Source organism: Sminthopsis crassicaudata, chromosome 1 (genome assembly GCF_048593235.1).
Source record: "Sminthopsis crassicaudata isolate SCR6 chromosome 1, ASM4859323v1, whole genome shotgun sequence".
NCBI lineage: Eukaryota > Metazoa > Chordata > Mammalia > Dasyuromorphia > Dasyuridae > Sminthopsis > Sminthopsis crassicaudata.
This window is the reverse complement of record NC_133617.1, coordinates 691,383,270-691,399,369: the sequence shown is the minus strand read 5'-3', so window position 1 is coordinate 691,399,369 and position 16,100 is coordinate 691,383,270. Positions and strand designations below refer to the sequence as shown.

Genomic DNA, 16,100 nt, shown 5'->3' with positions numbered 1-16,100 from the left:
CCCACCCTCAGATGCGTGTTTACATTTGGGTAAGTGAGAGGATGAATATGAATCAGGAGTCCGGACTCCTCGGCCTTTCTTCAGCTTGGGCCTAGTTAATGGGGTAGATGCAAGGCAGCCCTTTCCTTTGGATCTTAATTACTCTGTGGCTGAGGGAGGATGGGGGCTGATGGGGGGAAGGGCAGATACAGAAGGGAGGCCTCCCCAGAACATGTGCCCAGGGAGCCTGGATGCATTTAAATAGCGCTTTGTTATGAAATTAGCTGTGACTATGAAGAGGGACAGATTATCTAGCTGCTTTTGGTGGATATTTGTACTAATTAAGAAGGCTATCAAGGTCATGTATCATTAGACTTTGAAAAGACTAATATTTTTCAATCAGCCCCATAGTGCTAGGTTCTATTTGCTGTGTTTTTAATGGAGAAAATTGGAGCTCTGAGGGAAAAAAAAGTGCTCCTAATTATAGTATACTCTGACTGGTAGCCCTTGAGGATGGAATGATTTCTAGGACTGCCCTGAGATGGAGGTGGAGGAGGGGGACCAGGGAAATGAACAAAGAGGAATTCTTAGCATGATATTAGCAGTGGCCAGTCAGTTGGCCAGCAAACATTTATTGTTCATGGGGTTTGAGAGCTGGGGATTAAAAAAAAAAGCAAAAACAGCCCCAGTCCTCACAGAGTTTATATTGTAATGGGGAAACAGCAACATGCAAACAGTTGTATATAAAAGATATATCCAATGTGGACGGAAGGTGTCCAGAAGTTTGTTCTTTTACATTGCCCACTTCTCAAGGATTCACCTATCCTGAGGGGGAAGATGATGGATGAAATGCTGGGGCGTTATGGACTTAATCTATTATCCCTCCCTGAAGTGCCCCTCCACCTGCATTTTTAAGTTAAGATTTCTGTTGTGGGGATGCTTATTGCACATGAATGCCAGAATTTCAGCCATTTTTAGTTGCCTGAGTCACTGCTTTTCCTTATAGACCAATCATTGGTCATTATTTTGGGCATCTAGCTGACTTTCTCTGTGGAAGGAAGTGCCAGCAGGGAAGGGTAAAGGAATAAGCACTTATTAAGTACCTACTATTTGCCAGACATTTTACAAACATCTTATTTGATCTTCAAGACAATCTTGTGAGATAAATGATTTATTATTTCCATTTTGCAGTTGAGGAAACTGAGGCAGATAGGTTCAGTGACTTTCTCGGGGTCCCACAACTAGTAAGTGTCTGAGGCTGGATTTGAACTCAGGTTTTCTTAACTCCAGTTAATGGGTAAAGGAAAACCAGTCCTTTCTAACTTCATCATTTTATCTACCGTGTTACCTAGTCCAGTCACTTAACTAATTCATACAATGAGTGAATATTTTAATAAAACAAGTACTCTTTACAAAGTCCTACTCTAGATTTGCGGGTTGTGGGTAGGAGTGGTACTCCATTGAAATGAGACTGTAAACTTTGCTATTATAACATTTACAGACTTGTGGGGTCATAAAACATGAGCTTAGACAACTACAATCCATAACGTTATAAGTTTGTTAGATTATTGTAAAACAAAATACTTGTGAGATCCAGATTCAGAGAGATACAATTCAACAAGCATCTATTATAATTATATAAAGATATGTATTAAATACATATACATATATATATAATTATAATTAAGCCTCTACCAGAGTACAAGTGGGTTCTAGAGATAAAATAATAAAGTAAATCCAACCCTCGAGGCTCTTCCATCCTACTTGGTGTTACAATATTCAACAAATATGTATCAGCATGTAATAAATAAGTAAATAAAAGTATAAAAAATAATTTCAAGAGGGAGAACATACTAGGACTAGGAAAAGATTCAAGTAAGGAGGTGCTGCCTGAACTTTGCTTTGAAAGAGGTTAGGAATTCTAAGAGGTGAAGGTGAGGAAGGAGTGCATTTCTGACAATCAAGATGGGGTTACTTGTGCAAATTCACAGAAGTGGGAGGGTGAATATTGTTTTCAGAGAACAACTAATAACACAGAGTGAAGTGAAATAATTTGAAATAAGCCTGTGAATGTGGGTGGGAGCCAGACTGTGGAAGGTTGCCCCCTCTTCACCATTCCGTAGATATTTTTTAGATCCCAGCCAAAGAGCTTTTATTTTATACTAGAGGCAATAGGGAGCCTTTGAAGATCATTATCATCTAAAGAAAGGGAGATAGGAGAATAAGGGAGGCTTTTGATGTGTTTGGAAGATTATTTTATAACTGGAAGAAACAACAACAAAAGCATTTTTTTGCTGTATCAAGATATGGACAAAGACCTTTGTCTTGATGATTAAATAGGCTCTTGGGGAAGAAAACCTATCACTTTCTTATTTCAAGGTTAAATAAGAAAGTCTGATAAACTTTGCCAGCCATATTACATCTAAGATTTAGTGCAGGAAGGAACCTTAGAGTTTAAACCTTTGGGTTTAAAACCCCTAATTTTACAGATGGAGAAACTGAAGCTTAAAGAGATTATATGAATTGCCTATTTACTCTTGTAATTAAGTGGCAGGGATGAATTTGAACTTGAAGTTGACTCCAAAACCATCATCTTCCACTATGTCAAGTTGGTCTGATCTGTAAAAGGCACAGTTTTATATTAGTGTTTAACATTGACAAACTCAGTTCCTCAGGAACATGCACTGTGCCTGACACATGGTGTATCCTTAAGACTTGTTTGAGTTAAATTGAACTACCTTATTAATCTACTGTATTCCAGAAATATGTTAGCCCTTGATGTGTTGTCACTAGGAAGTCAGTTAAGTATGCTTCCGTGCAGTTTTTCTTTGTTTCTTTACCATTTATAATTGATACTCCCTTTGGATGATTGAAAGAAAATTAAATTTAAAGACAGAAGATCTCAATTTGAGTGCCAGCTCTACTATCAAGTAATTGTATAACCTTGGACAAACTATTTAACCTCTCTAGGGATCAGTTTCCTCACTTGAAAAGTAAATCAATTATGCTAGATGATTCCTAAGATTTTTTTTTTTTTTTTAATGTTCTAAATCCTATGAAATTATCCCCATGCTTCTTTATCTGGAATCTGTCTTCCCTGTAGATAAGAAGCTCTGTTTGTTATTTTTGAAACAAAAGATTTCTGAAAGCCATGGCATTAAATAATTATCACTTGGACCATTGATTAAATTCCCAAGTAGGATTCAAAAGCATGGCCTTTCGTATTCATTATTTGAAATTCAGGGACCGTAAAATAACTACCTGTCATTCCTTTCATAAATCTTAGCTCTAGCCTCCAAAGTCCTTTCAGTGCCCTCTGCCACTGTCCGAGGTACTGAGCGTAAAATCTGCTAACATTCTTGTGGGTCTCTTTGTTTCAGCGGCTGTACTCAGTGAAAGGTGTTCCCTTTAATTGGGCTGGAACTGGAAGCTGACCAGGATCTCATTGCTGTCTGTGTCAAGTGCAGCTTTTGATGGATGTGAAGGCAGCCCCCTGGCACAGTGGGGTGTGCTCCCCTTTGACAAATAGCGCAGACAGCATGCTGATCCTACTCAAACCTTCTCACCATTTAGAAGCTAATTGTAGGCTGTCTTGCTTGTGACAGATGTGTTTGATTTAAAATGTAGCAGCTGTAAGTAAAGCAATCTGCATGTCTCCAGGATTCCTATTATCACTGTATGTTAGTTAGTTACATTGGGTAATTCCTATTTGCAAGGTGATAGTTTTTTCCTGTTCCTTTAGAGACTGGATATTTTTTCCCCAGACAGAGAAGGGCGTTGCTTAATTAAAACTACATTGTTATGGGACTAACACTGATTCGCCATTCACTCCAGCATGGCTGAAAATAAAAGCTTCATTTTTCCAAAGTAAAATGGTGTCTGGATGTGGCTGGTTTAAAGAAGAACAAAAAGATTCATTGAGTTATTTATTCAATAATCCATTCATTAATTCATTCCACAAACATTAATGTGCTGGTGATATGCAGCAATGCACTAGGTACAGGGGAAGATCCTAAGAAAAATAGGTGCCTGACCTCAAAGAACTTACAATCTAGAGAAAGAGTTTAAAAATGAATGGAAGACTGTCATGGGATAATAATAGTAATTACAGCTCATATTATAGCACATTGCAATTTACGTTGTGCTTTTCCTACAACTCTGTGAGGTAGATAGTGCACCTATCATCCCCATCTTACACATGTAGTAGCTCAGGTTCAGACATTAAATGACTTGTTTAGAGCTATGTAGCTTAAAAACAGCAGAGTTGGAGTTCAAACCCAGGTGGCCTATCTTCAATCCCCAAGCTTTTTTGTTATTCTAAACTTTATCTCTTTTAAAAATATATATAGCTAACCTTTATGTAGATTTAACATTTGCAAAGCACTGTATAAATATGGTCTCATTTTGTCCTTAAAGCAGCCCAGGGAAGTAATTATTATTATCTTTATTCTGCAAATGAGGAAACTGAGATAGACATTGGGATTTGTCCAAGTGACTTGTCTAAGATCACACAGGTAATAAATGTCTCAGGTAAAATTTGAACTCATGACTGATGCTCTATCCATGGTACCTCTAACTCAAAAACCCAAGCAAACATATTTCTGTATACAGAGAACAGAAAAAAAATTTTGTCTTTGAAATCTCAAATCTCTGTTGCATTTTTATAAGGCTGTGCCATAACTTTTCCAAATAATGTATGAAATAAATTCGTTATGCTTCAAAGCTTCCATGCATATTGATATCTCCCTCTTTATTTCTTCCTTTTCTATACATGGAAAAAATGCTTCAACAATATTCTTTTTTTATATCTGTATTACTAGTATCATTATTCAGTCCTAATTCCATTGCCTTTCCAATTTAAAAATATTTCCTTATAACAAATAATCATAACCAAACAAAACAAATATATACATCAACCATGTCCAAAAATTTATGCCTCATTCTGCACCTTTAGTCCATTAACTCTCTGTCATAGGTAGAGAACATGCTTCATTATTAGTACTGTGGTTGTTAAGTTTTTTGAGATTATTTTTCTTTACAATTTTGTAGTCACTGTAAAATGATCTGGCACTTCTTGCTAAATATCAATTAATGTAAATCTAGATTTCTCTAAAGAATTTCATTATTTCTTATATTGTAAGATGATTTAGTGACATTTTATATCATCATTTGTCAGCTGTTCCCTACTTGATGAGCACTTCCCTTACATTCTAGTTCTTTGCTAAATAAAAAGTGTTGCTATGAATAGTTTTGTCTAAATTACTTCTTCTGGGTAGTAATGTTGTAGGGTATTCCTCAATCCCGTGAATTATTAGACTCCTGTTTGTGAGTTTGGGGATTTCGTTACAAATTGCTTTCCAGAATGACTAGAGCAGTTCACAACTCCAATGGTAGTTTATTAATGTTTCTGTTCTTCCATATCCTTTCTAGCAATCGCCATTTCCCTGTTTGTCATTTTTGCCAGTCTGATGAATGTGAAATGGAGTTATTTTAATTTACACTTCTTTAATTAAGAGAATTAGGATATTTTAATATAATTATTCATAGTTTGGACTTCTTTGAGAACTCCCTGTTTATATCATTTGACCATGTATTTATTGGGGAATGGCTCTTACTTTTACATATTTGATACCACTGTCTATATATTTTATATATCAGACTTTTATCATAGAAACTTGCTGAAATATTTTCCAAATTAATCATTTCTCTTCTAATATTAATTAACTTGATTTTGGTTATTTAGAAGATTTTTCAATTTTATGTTATCAAAATTGCCCATTTTATCTCCTGTAAACCTTTTTATTTCTTGTTTGGGCAAGATCTCTTCTTCTTTCTATAGTTGCAAAAAAGTATCTCCTTTACTGCTGTTCTAATTTATGGTCCATCAGGACATGCATCTTTGTAGTTTATTATAGTATAGGTATAAGATGTTGGTTCATTTTTCCTGGCAGGTTTTTGTCAAATAGTATTTCCTTACTCTTTGGGTTTATCTGACTCAATGGAATTATTTTTACTTGCCTCTATATGTTATAGACTTAAACTGTCCTACTGATGAATTTCAAAAGAGAAAATAAATTTTATCCTGTTGTGAATAATTTTGATGTTTATTTCTTTATAGCATTTTTTTTGATGCTATAGGCCTCCTTCCTTCTCACTTTTTCCTCCCATTATATTCCTTAAGATACGTGACCTTAAAAAAGTTTCAGATGAATTCTCCATGTTCCTTCTGCTATATCTCTACTCATTACAAACAGAAATCTCATGAGTTTCAGGAACAAAGCAATGTATTATTAAATTTGGGGCAGAATAACTGCATTTACCTTTCTTCAAATTTGCATATAATATGCTTTCCAAATCTTTATGCATGACCTTATATATAAGCATTTCTGACTGACATTCTAGACTTTGGTAATTACAGAGGCCCTACATTTCCCTTCTTATAGAAATTTATAAATCACAATAGTAATTCTTCTACTGCCTCCATGGCCTTGCTGGCAATGTCCTTAATGCAAAGGGAGAGAACCTTCAGATAATAGGCTCCTGGATAGCCCTCAGCTTTTTAAAATTTTCTTTATTTTATGGGGAGATTTGTATAGTTCTTTACATCTTACCATAAATACCCAGTGAAATCTGTTGACTCACTGGAATCAAGAAGTCAGATAAATTACTCAGGGCTGTGTCACAAACTTCCAGCTACCTGGATTTCCTGAGGGTCAGCCCAAAGGGACCCCTTCCTTAACTACTTTTTCTCTTGTCCATTGCATGAGATTATTGCATGAAGGTCAGGGAGTTCCAGAGGTATTCTGAGGGACTCTGAAGGACAGTAATTGGCATACAAAGGCATGGACGCTGAGCTGTTTATTGTCACATTTTGCACTATTAAGCTAATGAGTGACTGTAGCAGGCTTTTTTTTTTTCTTCCCAAATAATAGGATCTACAATGAACAGGTTTGTTGAGCTGTCATTTGAATGAGGGAGGAAGGTTAAGGAAAAAGTAGGATTAATTTTTTTTTCCTCTGAATTATAGCTAAGTTTTTAACAGCTTTTTTTTTTTTTTCTTACTTGGAAAAACAGGCAGTTAGACATATGTTGTCAGAATGATAGGAAGATCATAATAGTTTTACATTTATACCACTCTATTTATAGCTACATTACCTCACTTAATTCTTCCAACAACTTGGCAGGGTGTTATCAGCTTCAGTTGTACGAGTGAGTTGTACGAGGACTGACTTGTCAGAGGTCAGTCATCCAGTAAATAGTAGACATGGCCCAAACCCCAGGCCTTCTGATCTTGAGCCCGCTGCTTCTCTCTCACTGAGCTGCATCTGAATTCTCTGTCCACAGAGTGCACTTGCCATTTGCTTTTCACCGGCCCCTCACAGCTCTTGCCTTAGAGATCACAGAGGGAATAGAGGAGAATGGAAACATATTTATTAAATCCTTACTCCGTACAAAGCACTGTGCTAAGTGTTGGTGATCAAAGTAGTAAATCAAGCGGTCCCTGCTCTTAAAGAACTCACATTCTAATTCAGGGAGGCGACCTAAAAGAGCGTTCGTTTTCAGTTCATGAGATAGAAAGATCAGGGAGTTTTTAGGGAGAAAAATAATAGGGAAGATGACAAAAAGCTGAGGACTTTGGAGAGTGAGGGCAGAAACAGGTGATTCTCTGGAGTAGAACACTTCCAGTATTTGATAGCTGGTGCTTTGAGTCTGATTGAAAACTGGGCAATGGGGGTTGATTGAGGAAGGGAAGCATCTAACTCTCGAGGCAGCAGGTGATGTTTTTCCTGTAAGTGCTGTTAGTTCCAAAGACTGGCTTATGGTCACGAGGCTAGTAAGTGGCAGCTCAGGGCACCTCCAAGTCCATGACAATGACTTCGAAGATCACTCCTATCTTTAAATCCGTTACTATAATTTTATTTTTAATTTTAATTCGAGGCTGAGAATTTCCTTATCTTGCCCAGGCTGGAAGTGCAGCAGACACTCAAAAACCTTAACCCATTGTTTATTGTCAGAGTTTTAACCTGTTCTGTTGTTCTACCCCGGGCTGGTTGGTCCCTCCTTTGGCTGTCTGGAAGTCTTCTATCAAGTCTCAGTCTTAGTCTGGATACTGATGGGCTTTAGTCCAACTGAAATTCAATGTCCTCCCATAATAGAGATTACAGGGATATACCATTATCATGGCTTATGAGGTTTAGTAAAACTAACCTGTGCACTAAGAGGATATGCTCACACATGATGGAAAGTGGTAGTCGAGGTATACATCCGGCAGTTAAGAAAAGCCATACTGGGATAAGTGCATGCATCTGTGTGATTTTTGTTATTTTTTGCTTGGTGGTCTTTTAGCCCTTACTGATATTATTGAGGTATTATTAAGTATTCTTGGGCAGCTAAGTCATACAGTGGATAGAACACCAGCCTGGAATTAGGGCGACCTGAGTTCAAACTGGCCTCAGACACATACCAGCTGTGTGATCCTGGGCAAGTCATTTAATCTTGTTTGCCTCCATTTCCTCATCTGTAAAAATGTGCTAGAGAAGGAAATAGCAAATCATTCCAGTATCTTTATCAAGAAAACCCCAAATCAGGTCACAAAGAACTGAACGTGATTAAAAAATGATTTAGTAACCTCCAAATTAGGTATCCTGAGCTTAGTTTGAAAATATTCACAAATTGTGAGGGTTTGGGGAGATATGGGGCTGAGTGGAATATGGCCTGATAAAAGGAGCATGGATAATCCAGGTACAGATAAGTGATCATTTGTGCTATGAACTAGGAGGAATGTCATGAAATTTAGTAAATTCTGAGACTCCATCCTTTTCTTCAACCCTAGGAGGGGCTTCTTGAGCAAGGAGAAGATTCCTCAATAATTGTCATGACCAACATTTATATGTCATTTTAAGGATTGCAAAATGCTTTACACCCATCATCTCCCTTGAGCTTCACAAAGAGGGAAGGAAGGGAATTACATTTATTCGGTACATGCTGTGTCCTGAACCTTTGCTTAGTGCTTTACAATTATTATTTCATTTGATCCTCCAAAAACCCTGGGAGGCAGATGCTCCTATTATCCTCATTTTAAAGTTGGAGAAACTAAAGCAGGTAGAAATTAAGTGACCTGTCTGGGATCATCACACAGTTAGTTGAGTGTCTTATACCACATTTGAACTCAGGAATTCCTCCAATAGTAATGCTCTCAGTGTCAGAAAAATTAAGCTCAGAGAGCTTTAGTTTACCTAGGATTATAGAGTTAATAAGTGTCTCTGAACAGAATCAAATCTAGGTCATCCTGCTTCAAAGTCCTGGTCTCTGTCTCTCTAGGCTGTCTCTCTGTCCCCTCAAGTGACTAGTTCTAGACTAGAGAGCACCCAGTTGTTACAAGCTATCTTGCTCCCCATGTCTTTGAGTCAAGAGTAGGATCTAGCTCTATATTGTATGTTTACTAAAAAAGTAGTGTCCAGATTGCATGCAGAATCAATATAGTTAGTAATGTATAGTAAATATCCGTAATAATGAATAATAGTAGCTATTGTTATTAATGATAATGGTGATGGTTCACATGTATTTAGTACTTTACTAATTGAAAAGGGCTTTCACATCCATTACTTTATTTGATCACTGTAACTACTTCATATACAGATGAGGAAACTAAACTTTGCTTAAATCACAAATCTGATAAATGGTAGAGCAAGGAAGGGAATTTCTGTCTATTGACCCTTAAGATTATTGTCCTCTTCATCCCATCTATGTGATCTCTGATGGATAAGAAGTGGGAAAAGCCCAAGTACTGTTTAGCAAAGAGAGGTAAAAAGGAGATATAAATAGTAATCTGTTTTTTGGAGGTCTCTGTGTTACTTCCCTTTCTCAAAGGAGGCAGACCCTGTCCTCCTGTTTTAAGCTGGCCATCTCCTCTTTGCTTTGCTAAGGTAATATTACAGGAAGGAAAGAAGGAAGGGAGGGGGAAAAAGGAGAGAAAGAGGGAGTAGAAGAAGAGGGTAGATGCATTGCATGGTACTGCTTAAGCCCAAGATGAGCTGGGAAAAGGGAGTCTTGGGGAATTTGCATTATTCTCTAGGAGGTGTTCACCTTCACAGAGTTTTTGGAGGAAATATCATTAATGATGAGAGTTAGAAAATTAACTCTCCTCATGGTACCAATAATTTGCAATAGACAGAAAAACCTTTTCTCCATTGACCATTTGCTTCTTCTTGACTATTTTTCCACTACAAGGATAATGAAAAAACAAGGATTGACTCCAAGACATTTAAAACAAACCTATGCAAGTGTACAAGTAATTTTTATTTGTTATTATTTATTTTTTCTTATTGCCCGAATGCTCTCCTGCTATTACCTAGGTGTCATTAAACATTCTGGGCAGACTTTGTTTGAAAATCTTCTTCCCTGATGAGAAGCTTCATTCTGGGAGATGTTGTGGGAGTGAATGGGCTAGGACACAATGGAAGGGGCCGCTGATTAGGCTGACCTGGCCTGTTTGAATTCACTAGTGCACCCAGAAATAATGATGTGTGGCAGACTGGAGGAAGGCTCCTGCAAGGAAACTGTGTCTGGAAAGCAGAATTAATGAGCTACAGAATAGTCTGCACATTCTCAACCATTTAATTAATATAAAGGCTATTTAATCAAACTGGCCTATTCACAGTTCCTTGTATACAGCATGTCATCTCCCACCACTCTGCCTTTGTATAGGTTGTCCCCCCCATACCTGGAATGCCCTCACCCTCTCTTCACCTCTCCCTCTTGGAAACTTTGGTTTCCTTCAAACCTTTAATCAAGTGTCACTTCCATCAAAAGGTCTTTTCAGATGCTACTGGTTAGTGCTACTGTCCCACTCTCCCACCTCCTACTGTGTATTTATTTTTTATGCATGTAAATGGATTATATATTGCCTTAGGGAGCAGAAAGGGTACTGTCTTATTTTCATATTTATATGCCATGTGTCTAGCACTTTGTCTATCACAGAATAGATGCTTAATAGGTGCTGATTGACTTAAAATTTAACACAGACTATCACAACTTATTTATCATGGACATACATAATCCCTTACAAAAAACTGTCTAGAATTTTTGGTAGGACTTCTGTTCCCCCTCTAAAGCTACTGTCTGGGATTTCCCTCAGTTTTACCTTCTATATCTTTCTTCCCACTATGACTTCTACCTGGAGGGACCTGAACCCCATCCAGTTACCACTCTCATTGGGGTTTTACACATAGGAGTCTTCAGTGGCAAGACCAATTGTGGCAGTGAGACAAGGACATTGATAGATGAAAGTATATAGACCTCAGGCTGCCTCTCCCTTATCCTGTTTCTGATTTCCCAAGTCCTTGGACTGGTCTGCATGATACCCCCAACCCACCTGGTGTTTCTTCAGTCTCCATCCATGTTCTTACTCAATTCCCCCCTCACTCAGAAGTTCCTTCTTGTTCTAGTTCCTGTAATTCTATGCCCAGTATGGCCTGAGACTAATTTTTTTCTGACATGGAGCTGAATTTCATTCAGAGACCTCTCACTAAGTGTCTGATGTAATTTTAGTTTAGTGGTGTTTAAAAAGTTCAAGAGACTTTGTTTCTGGGAATTTGTCAGCTTATTAGTGATGCTAACATTTTACTAATAAAAGAGTTTAATGGTATTCTCAAATGCCAAAGACCTGTCATGGTGATGGGCACATATATTTCCCTGAAAGTGACAATCAATTCTGATCAGTTAACAATTAATGAGAAATGAACATTATAATGAGATGTGGTTCATTCTAATGAAGGTCTTGGGAGAGCTGACTTGGATCACCCAAGTATTGGTCAAAGAGACCAATTTATCAATTGCCACATCACCTGTCTGACAAAAGGGAGAATCCACATTTTCCCAGACCTGTTTGAGTAAACACAACGAGCAGGAATCTACCATTTGTCTAAACTTAGAATTTCTTTTAGTCTTTGATTAGATCTTAGCCTAGGTTAAGTCTTTGCTCAATATTTCCTACCCTGGTTGATTTCTGGATGAGGAAATAGAAAAAACCTTGGTCCTAAGTCAAGAATTAGTTATTAATGAGTAATTAGTTATTAACACAATTAATTGGTAAAAATAATTATTAGTTATTAATACAAGTGAAAAAATAATTTCTTTCAATATCATGATCAATACTTGAACAAGAAACTCTTCTTGCAGTGTACAAAGTCTGGCTATATCATTCACACAAAAGCCATAGCATGTCAGGGCTGTAAGAAACTTTGGTGACAGCCATAGATCTCTCCCTGCAAGAGCTCCTTGAATCCAGTCAGTATGGGAGGGAGCCCTAGAAGGGCAGCTACTTGCCTGAGATCACATAGATAATAAGAAAGCAAGGTGGGGCAGAATTTGAACTCAGGATTTCTAACTCCAGAGCCAGTGTTCTTTGTTCTTTATCATCTTGTGTCTTCTGGTTTTTTAAAGCTCTGTTGAGACTTAGTTTTGTGTATTTTTGGTAGCCTGGGAATAATTGTCAGTCCAAGTTTTTTCCTCTCCACCACTACCACCAGTCTACCCATCTCCACTTTGGACACCAGCAGCAGGAGACCAGGTATCTGGTCTTGTCAGAGATAGCCTCTGTTATCTACAAATTAGGTGATAATTTATTATTGTATTAATCTGGGATAGATACTTTGTAGGGGGGTAACCCACCACTTAAACTGTCAGAGACTTAGGGAGGAGACCGATTTCTTTGTTTCATTACCCAGGAACCCAACTAAAATTAAATGAATTGGCAAACATGTCAGTTTTATGGAGAGTAATTTGAGAAGGGGCAATGAAAACAGCTGTTCTCTGACTAAGTGAATTGATGTCTTCTCTTGCCTGAGCAACATTGCATGAACTGGAGGGTTAGCTGATGGCTTATTTTTTTTTCCAAAGCATTTTTTTAATTAATAAAATTTCAGTCACTTACTGCCTAGGATAGATTCTGAAAGGTCTGCAAGCCCAACAACCACATGCTCTTTCATCATAAAATAGTACGGTCAGACCTCTATGACCCCAGACAGATCTTGCTATGCTGCCGGGAGCCAAGTCACCTGTTTGATTGTTACTTTATAGGGCAGTCCTGAAACAGTAGCAAGGACTTTAATTGATCTTGAAACACTCTTTGTTCCTCAGCTTGTGCATCTATAAGATGGGGATAATTATATCTGCCCTATCCACCTCAGTTTTATTGTGAGGGTCAAATAAGATAATGGGTAAAAAAGTGCTATTCTTGTCACCTGAATGATCTCAGGTTTTTAAAAATCTCCAGCTAGTAAGTTTCAGAGATAGTATAAAAACTTTGTTCTCCCTGACTTTAAATTACTGCTCTTTTTAGTATATAATGTATCTCCATTTAAGGCTTTTAAAAAAATGTTTGTGCAGAACTCTATTAAAAAATTCAATAAGCCTCGAAGCTGGAAATGAGTTTAGAGGTCAGTCACTAAAAGTCATCCTTCAGATGATAAAACTCAGTCCAAGAGAGAGGACCTGTCTTGTCCAGAGCCAGGATTCCAACCCCTTTCTCCTGTGCTTCATCCTCTGAAGTCTGTTCAGTGCTATCAGGTATACAAATCAGTGCCCCTGTAGGAGGTAACATAAGTATTATTCTTATCCCTATTTAAGGAGAAGGAAATTGAGATGGAGGTCAAATGACTTTCCTATAGGCATACAACTAGAAAAGTAGGAGACTTACATGCACGAATTTGAAGGGAACTAGAAAATATAAAGGGAAGTTATGTGACTCCATAATGGATGGAGCGCTGGACCTGGAGTCAGGAAGATTTGTCATTCTGAGTTACTAGCGGTATGACTCTGGGCAAGTCATTTAACTTATTTTGCCTCAGTTTCCTCATTTGTCAAATAAACTGGAGAAGGAAATGACAATCTACTCCAGTATGTTAGACAAGAAAATCCCCAAAATGTGGTCATGAAGAGTCAGACACCACAGAAAAACGACTAAACAACATTAAATAAATTCACACACATACATTATCTTAGTGTTTAAAAGATCTAAAGTAGCTTGTAAGATAAGGAGTATAAAAATATATTCTGTATAACTTAAGGTTTTCCCCATAAAGTTAACATATTTGATTTATTTTGAGTTGGAAGTGTCTGGGAGGGAAGTAGAGGAAGAAAATCTGTAAACAATTTTTTTTAAATAAAAATTTTCAGGGAAAGAAAATACTTCTTAGTTTTTCCACAGCTTCCAATATCTCTTAGCAATGCAGAGTTTCTTTTCTATTTTTTTTTGGTTGGGAATCTTTAAAGTTGCTTTCTGTGATAAAAGGTTGATTGTGTATTTCTCCCTTTCTTTTCAGTGTACAGAGGCCAAAAAACATTGCTGGTATTTTGAAGGAATATATCCAACATATTACATGTAAGTATATATATTTCTTTTTTCTGCATGTAAATATCTGTATTCATTTTTTCTTCATGTGTGTACTTAAAGTGTGTTTTTGCCCAAAAAATATGTTTCAAATCTGTGGTGATTGACCTTACAATCCAGCAAATATTTATGAAGTGTTTACTGTGTGAAAGATGTTGTGATAGATGCTGGGGATTTGAAGACCCAAAAAAAAAAAATCCTGATTTCAAGCAGTTTACCTTCTATTAGGAGGATCCAATATTTGAACATATAAACACAGGAAGATGAGCATAACGGAATACATAATAGAAGCTAAGAGAGAGCATGGTAAATGCTGGATTAATTAAGTCCAGAATTTTCAATCATATCTCTCCCTTTAATCTCCAACTCTCCTTGGGGGAAAGAGAGGCTGCTGAGTTTGACCCACCTGTGTATCAGGCTGAGAATGCGTGCCGCTCTTTGGGAAATGCATCAGTGGGTTAGCTTCCTCACCCTAGGTCCTTGTTATATTGACCTGACAAGGAAAACTCCCAGCTCCCAGCATCCCATCCATTGTTTTAATAGGTGGGAGTCCCTCACGGTCTCCCGGGCCCCCGTCTCGTGGCTCAGGCGTGCAGAATTCTGGCAGGTTGCCTCCACAGCTGCAGGAAAACAAAAACCAGACAATTAGCTGAGAAACCTTGACTGTGGTATTTATGGAGTTGCCAGAACAAAGAAACAGTTGTGAAATAATATGGAGATAAAATATTTTGATTCTTTGTCATACTCTGAGATTTTCATTGCACAGTAGGATTTAAGCCTGGCTTTCTGGAATTCACACTTATTCCCCTTTTCACAACGCCATAGGATCAGAGAGTTGAACTGCAGCCCAGAGCCCATCTAGTTAAACTTCCTTATTTTCAGATAAAGAAATGGAGACGCATGGAAATCTTAGTCAAGGTTACCCTGGTAGCTTGTTTAAGAAGCCGGATTAGAATTTCTGACTCCATACCACCAAGAGTCAGTGCTTGTCCTACTGACCAAGTCTGAATTGCCAACATCAAAGACTTTGTGCCTAGATCTATCATAAGTTTTAGTTAGGAATCTTCTAATGAAATCCTCATCATTTGATGGAGAAACTTTGAACGGTAACTGTCAATTGAGGACCAAGAAATTTCTATTCTATTAGAATCCAAGTTTCTGTAGCATTTTGGATCATTGAAATAAAAACCCCTGCCTAATATTTTAGGAAGTCAAAACCAAAGGTGATGGTGTTGGTGACTGAGCATCCCTCCTTACTGATATTCATAGATTCCACACTTCCTTGAAATCAATAAAATGTTGCTGCTGATGTTAGTAACTACTACTTACTATTACCATTACTGCCACTACCTCTTCCTCCCTCTCCTCCTCTTCTTCCTCCTTCTCCTCCTCCTTTTCCTTTCTCTTCTTCTTCTTGTTCTCTCTCCTTCTCTCTCCATTGTTTCCTCTCTCTTCCTCCTTCTTTTCCTTCTCTCTCCTTCTTCTCTCTCTTTTTTTCTCCTCCTTCTCCTTTTCCTTCTCCTCCTTTTCCTCCTTCTCCTCTTTTCCTTCTTTCTTTTCTTCCTTCTCCTCTTCTTTTCCTTCTCTTCCTTTCTATTCTTGCACTCCTCCTTCATCCTTATCATCATTATTATTCTTACTACTAAGTAATACTTACTAATAATTGGCAGTTCATGTTGTACAGCTAAATGACACGATGCAAAGGGTATTTGCCTTGGGAGACAGAAAG

General features: G+C 37.6%; 1 protein-coding gene across 1 annotated transcript in view; it reads left to right on the top strand.

Moving 5' to 3' along the window:
• The window catches only part of VOPP1 (VOPP1 WW domain binding protein), a 160,130-nt gene that overhangs the window by 65,928 nt on the left and 78,102 nt on the right, over positions 1-16,100 (top strand). Inside the window, exon 2 of the mRNA XM_074283624.1 lies at positions 14,304-14,362. Coding sequence (XP_074139725.1) covers positions 14,304-14,362 — 59 coding nt within the window. The remainder of the gene's footprint in view (positions 1-14,303; positions 14,363-16,100) is intronic.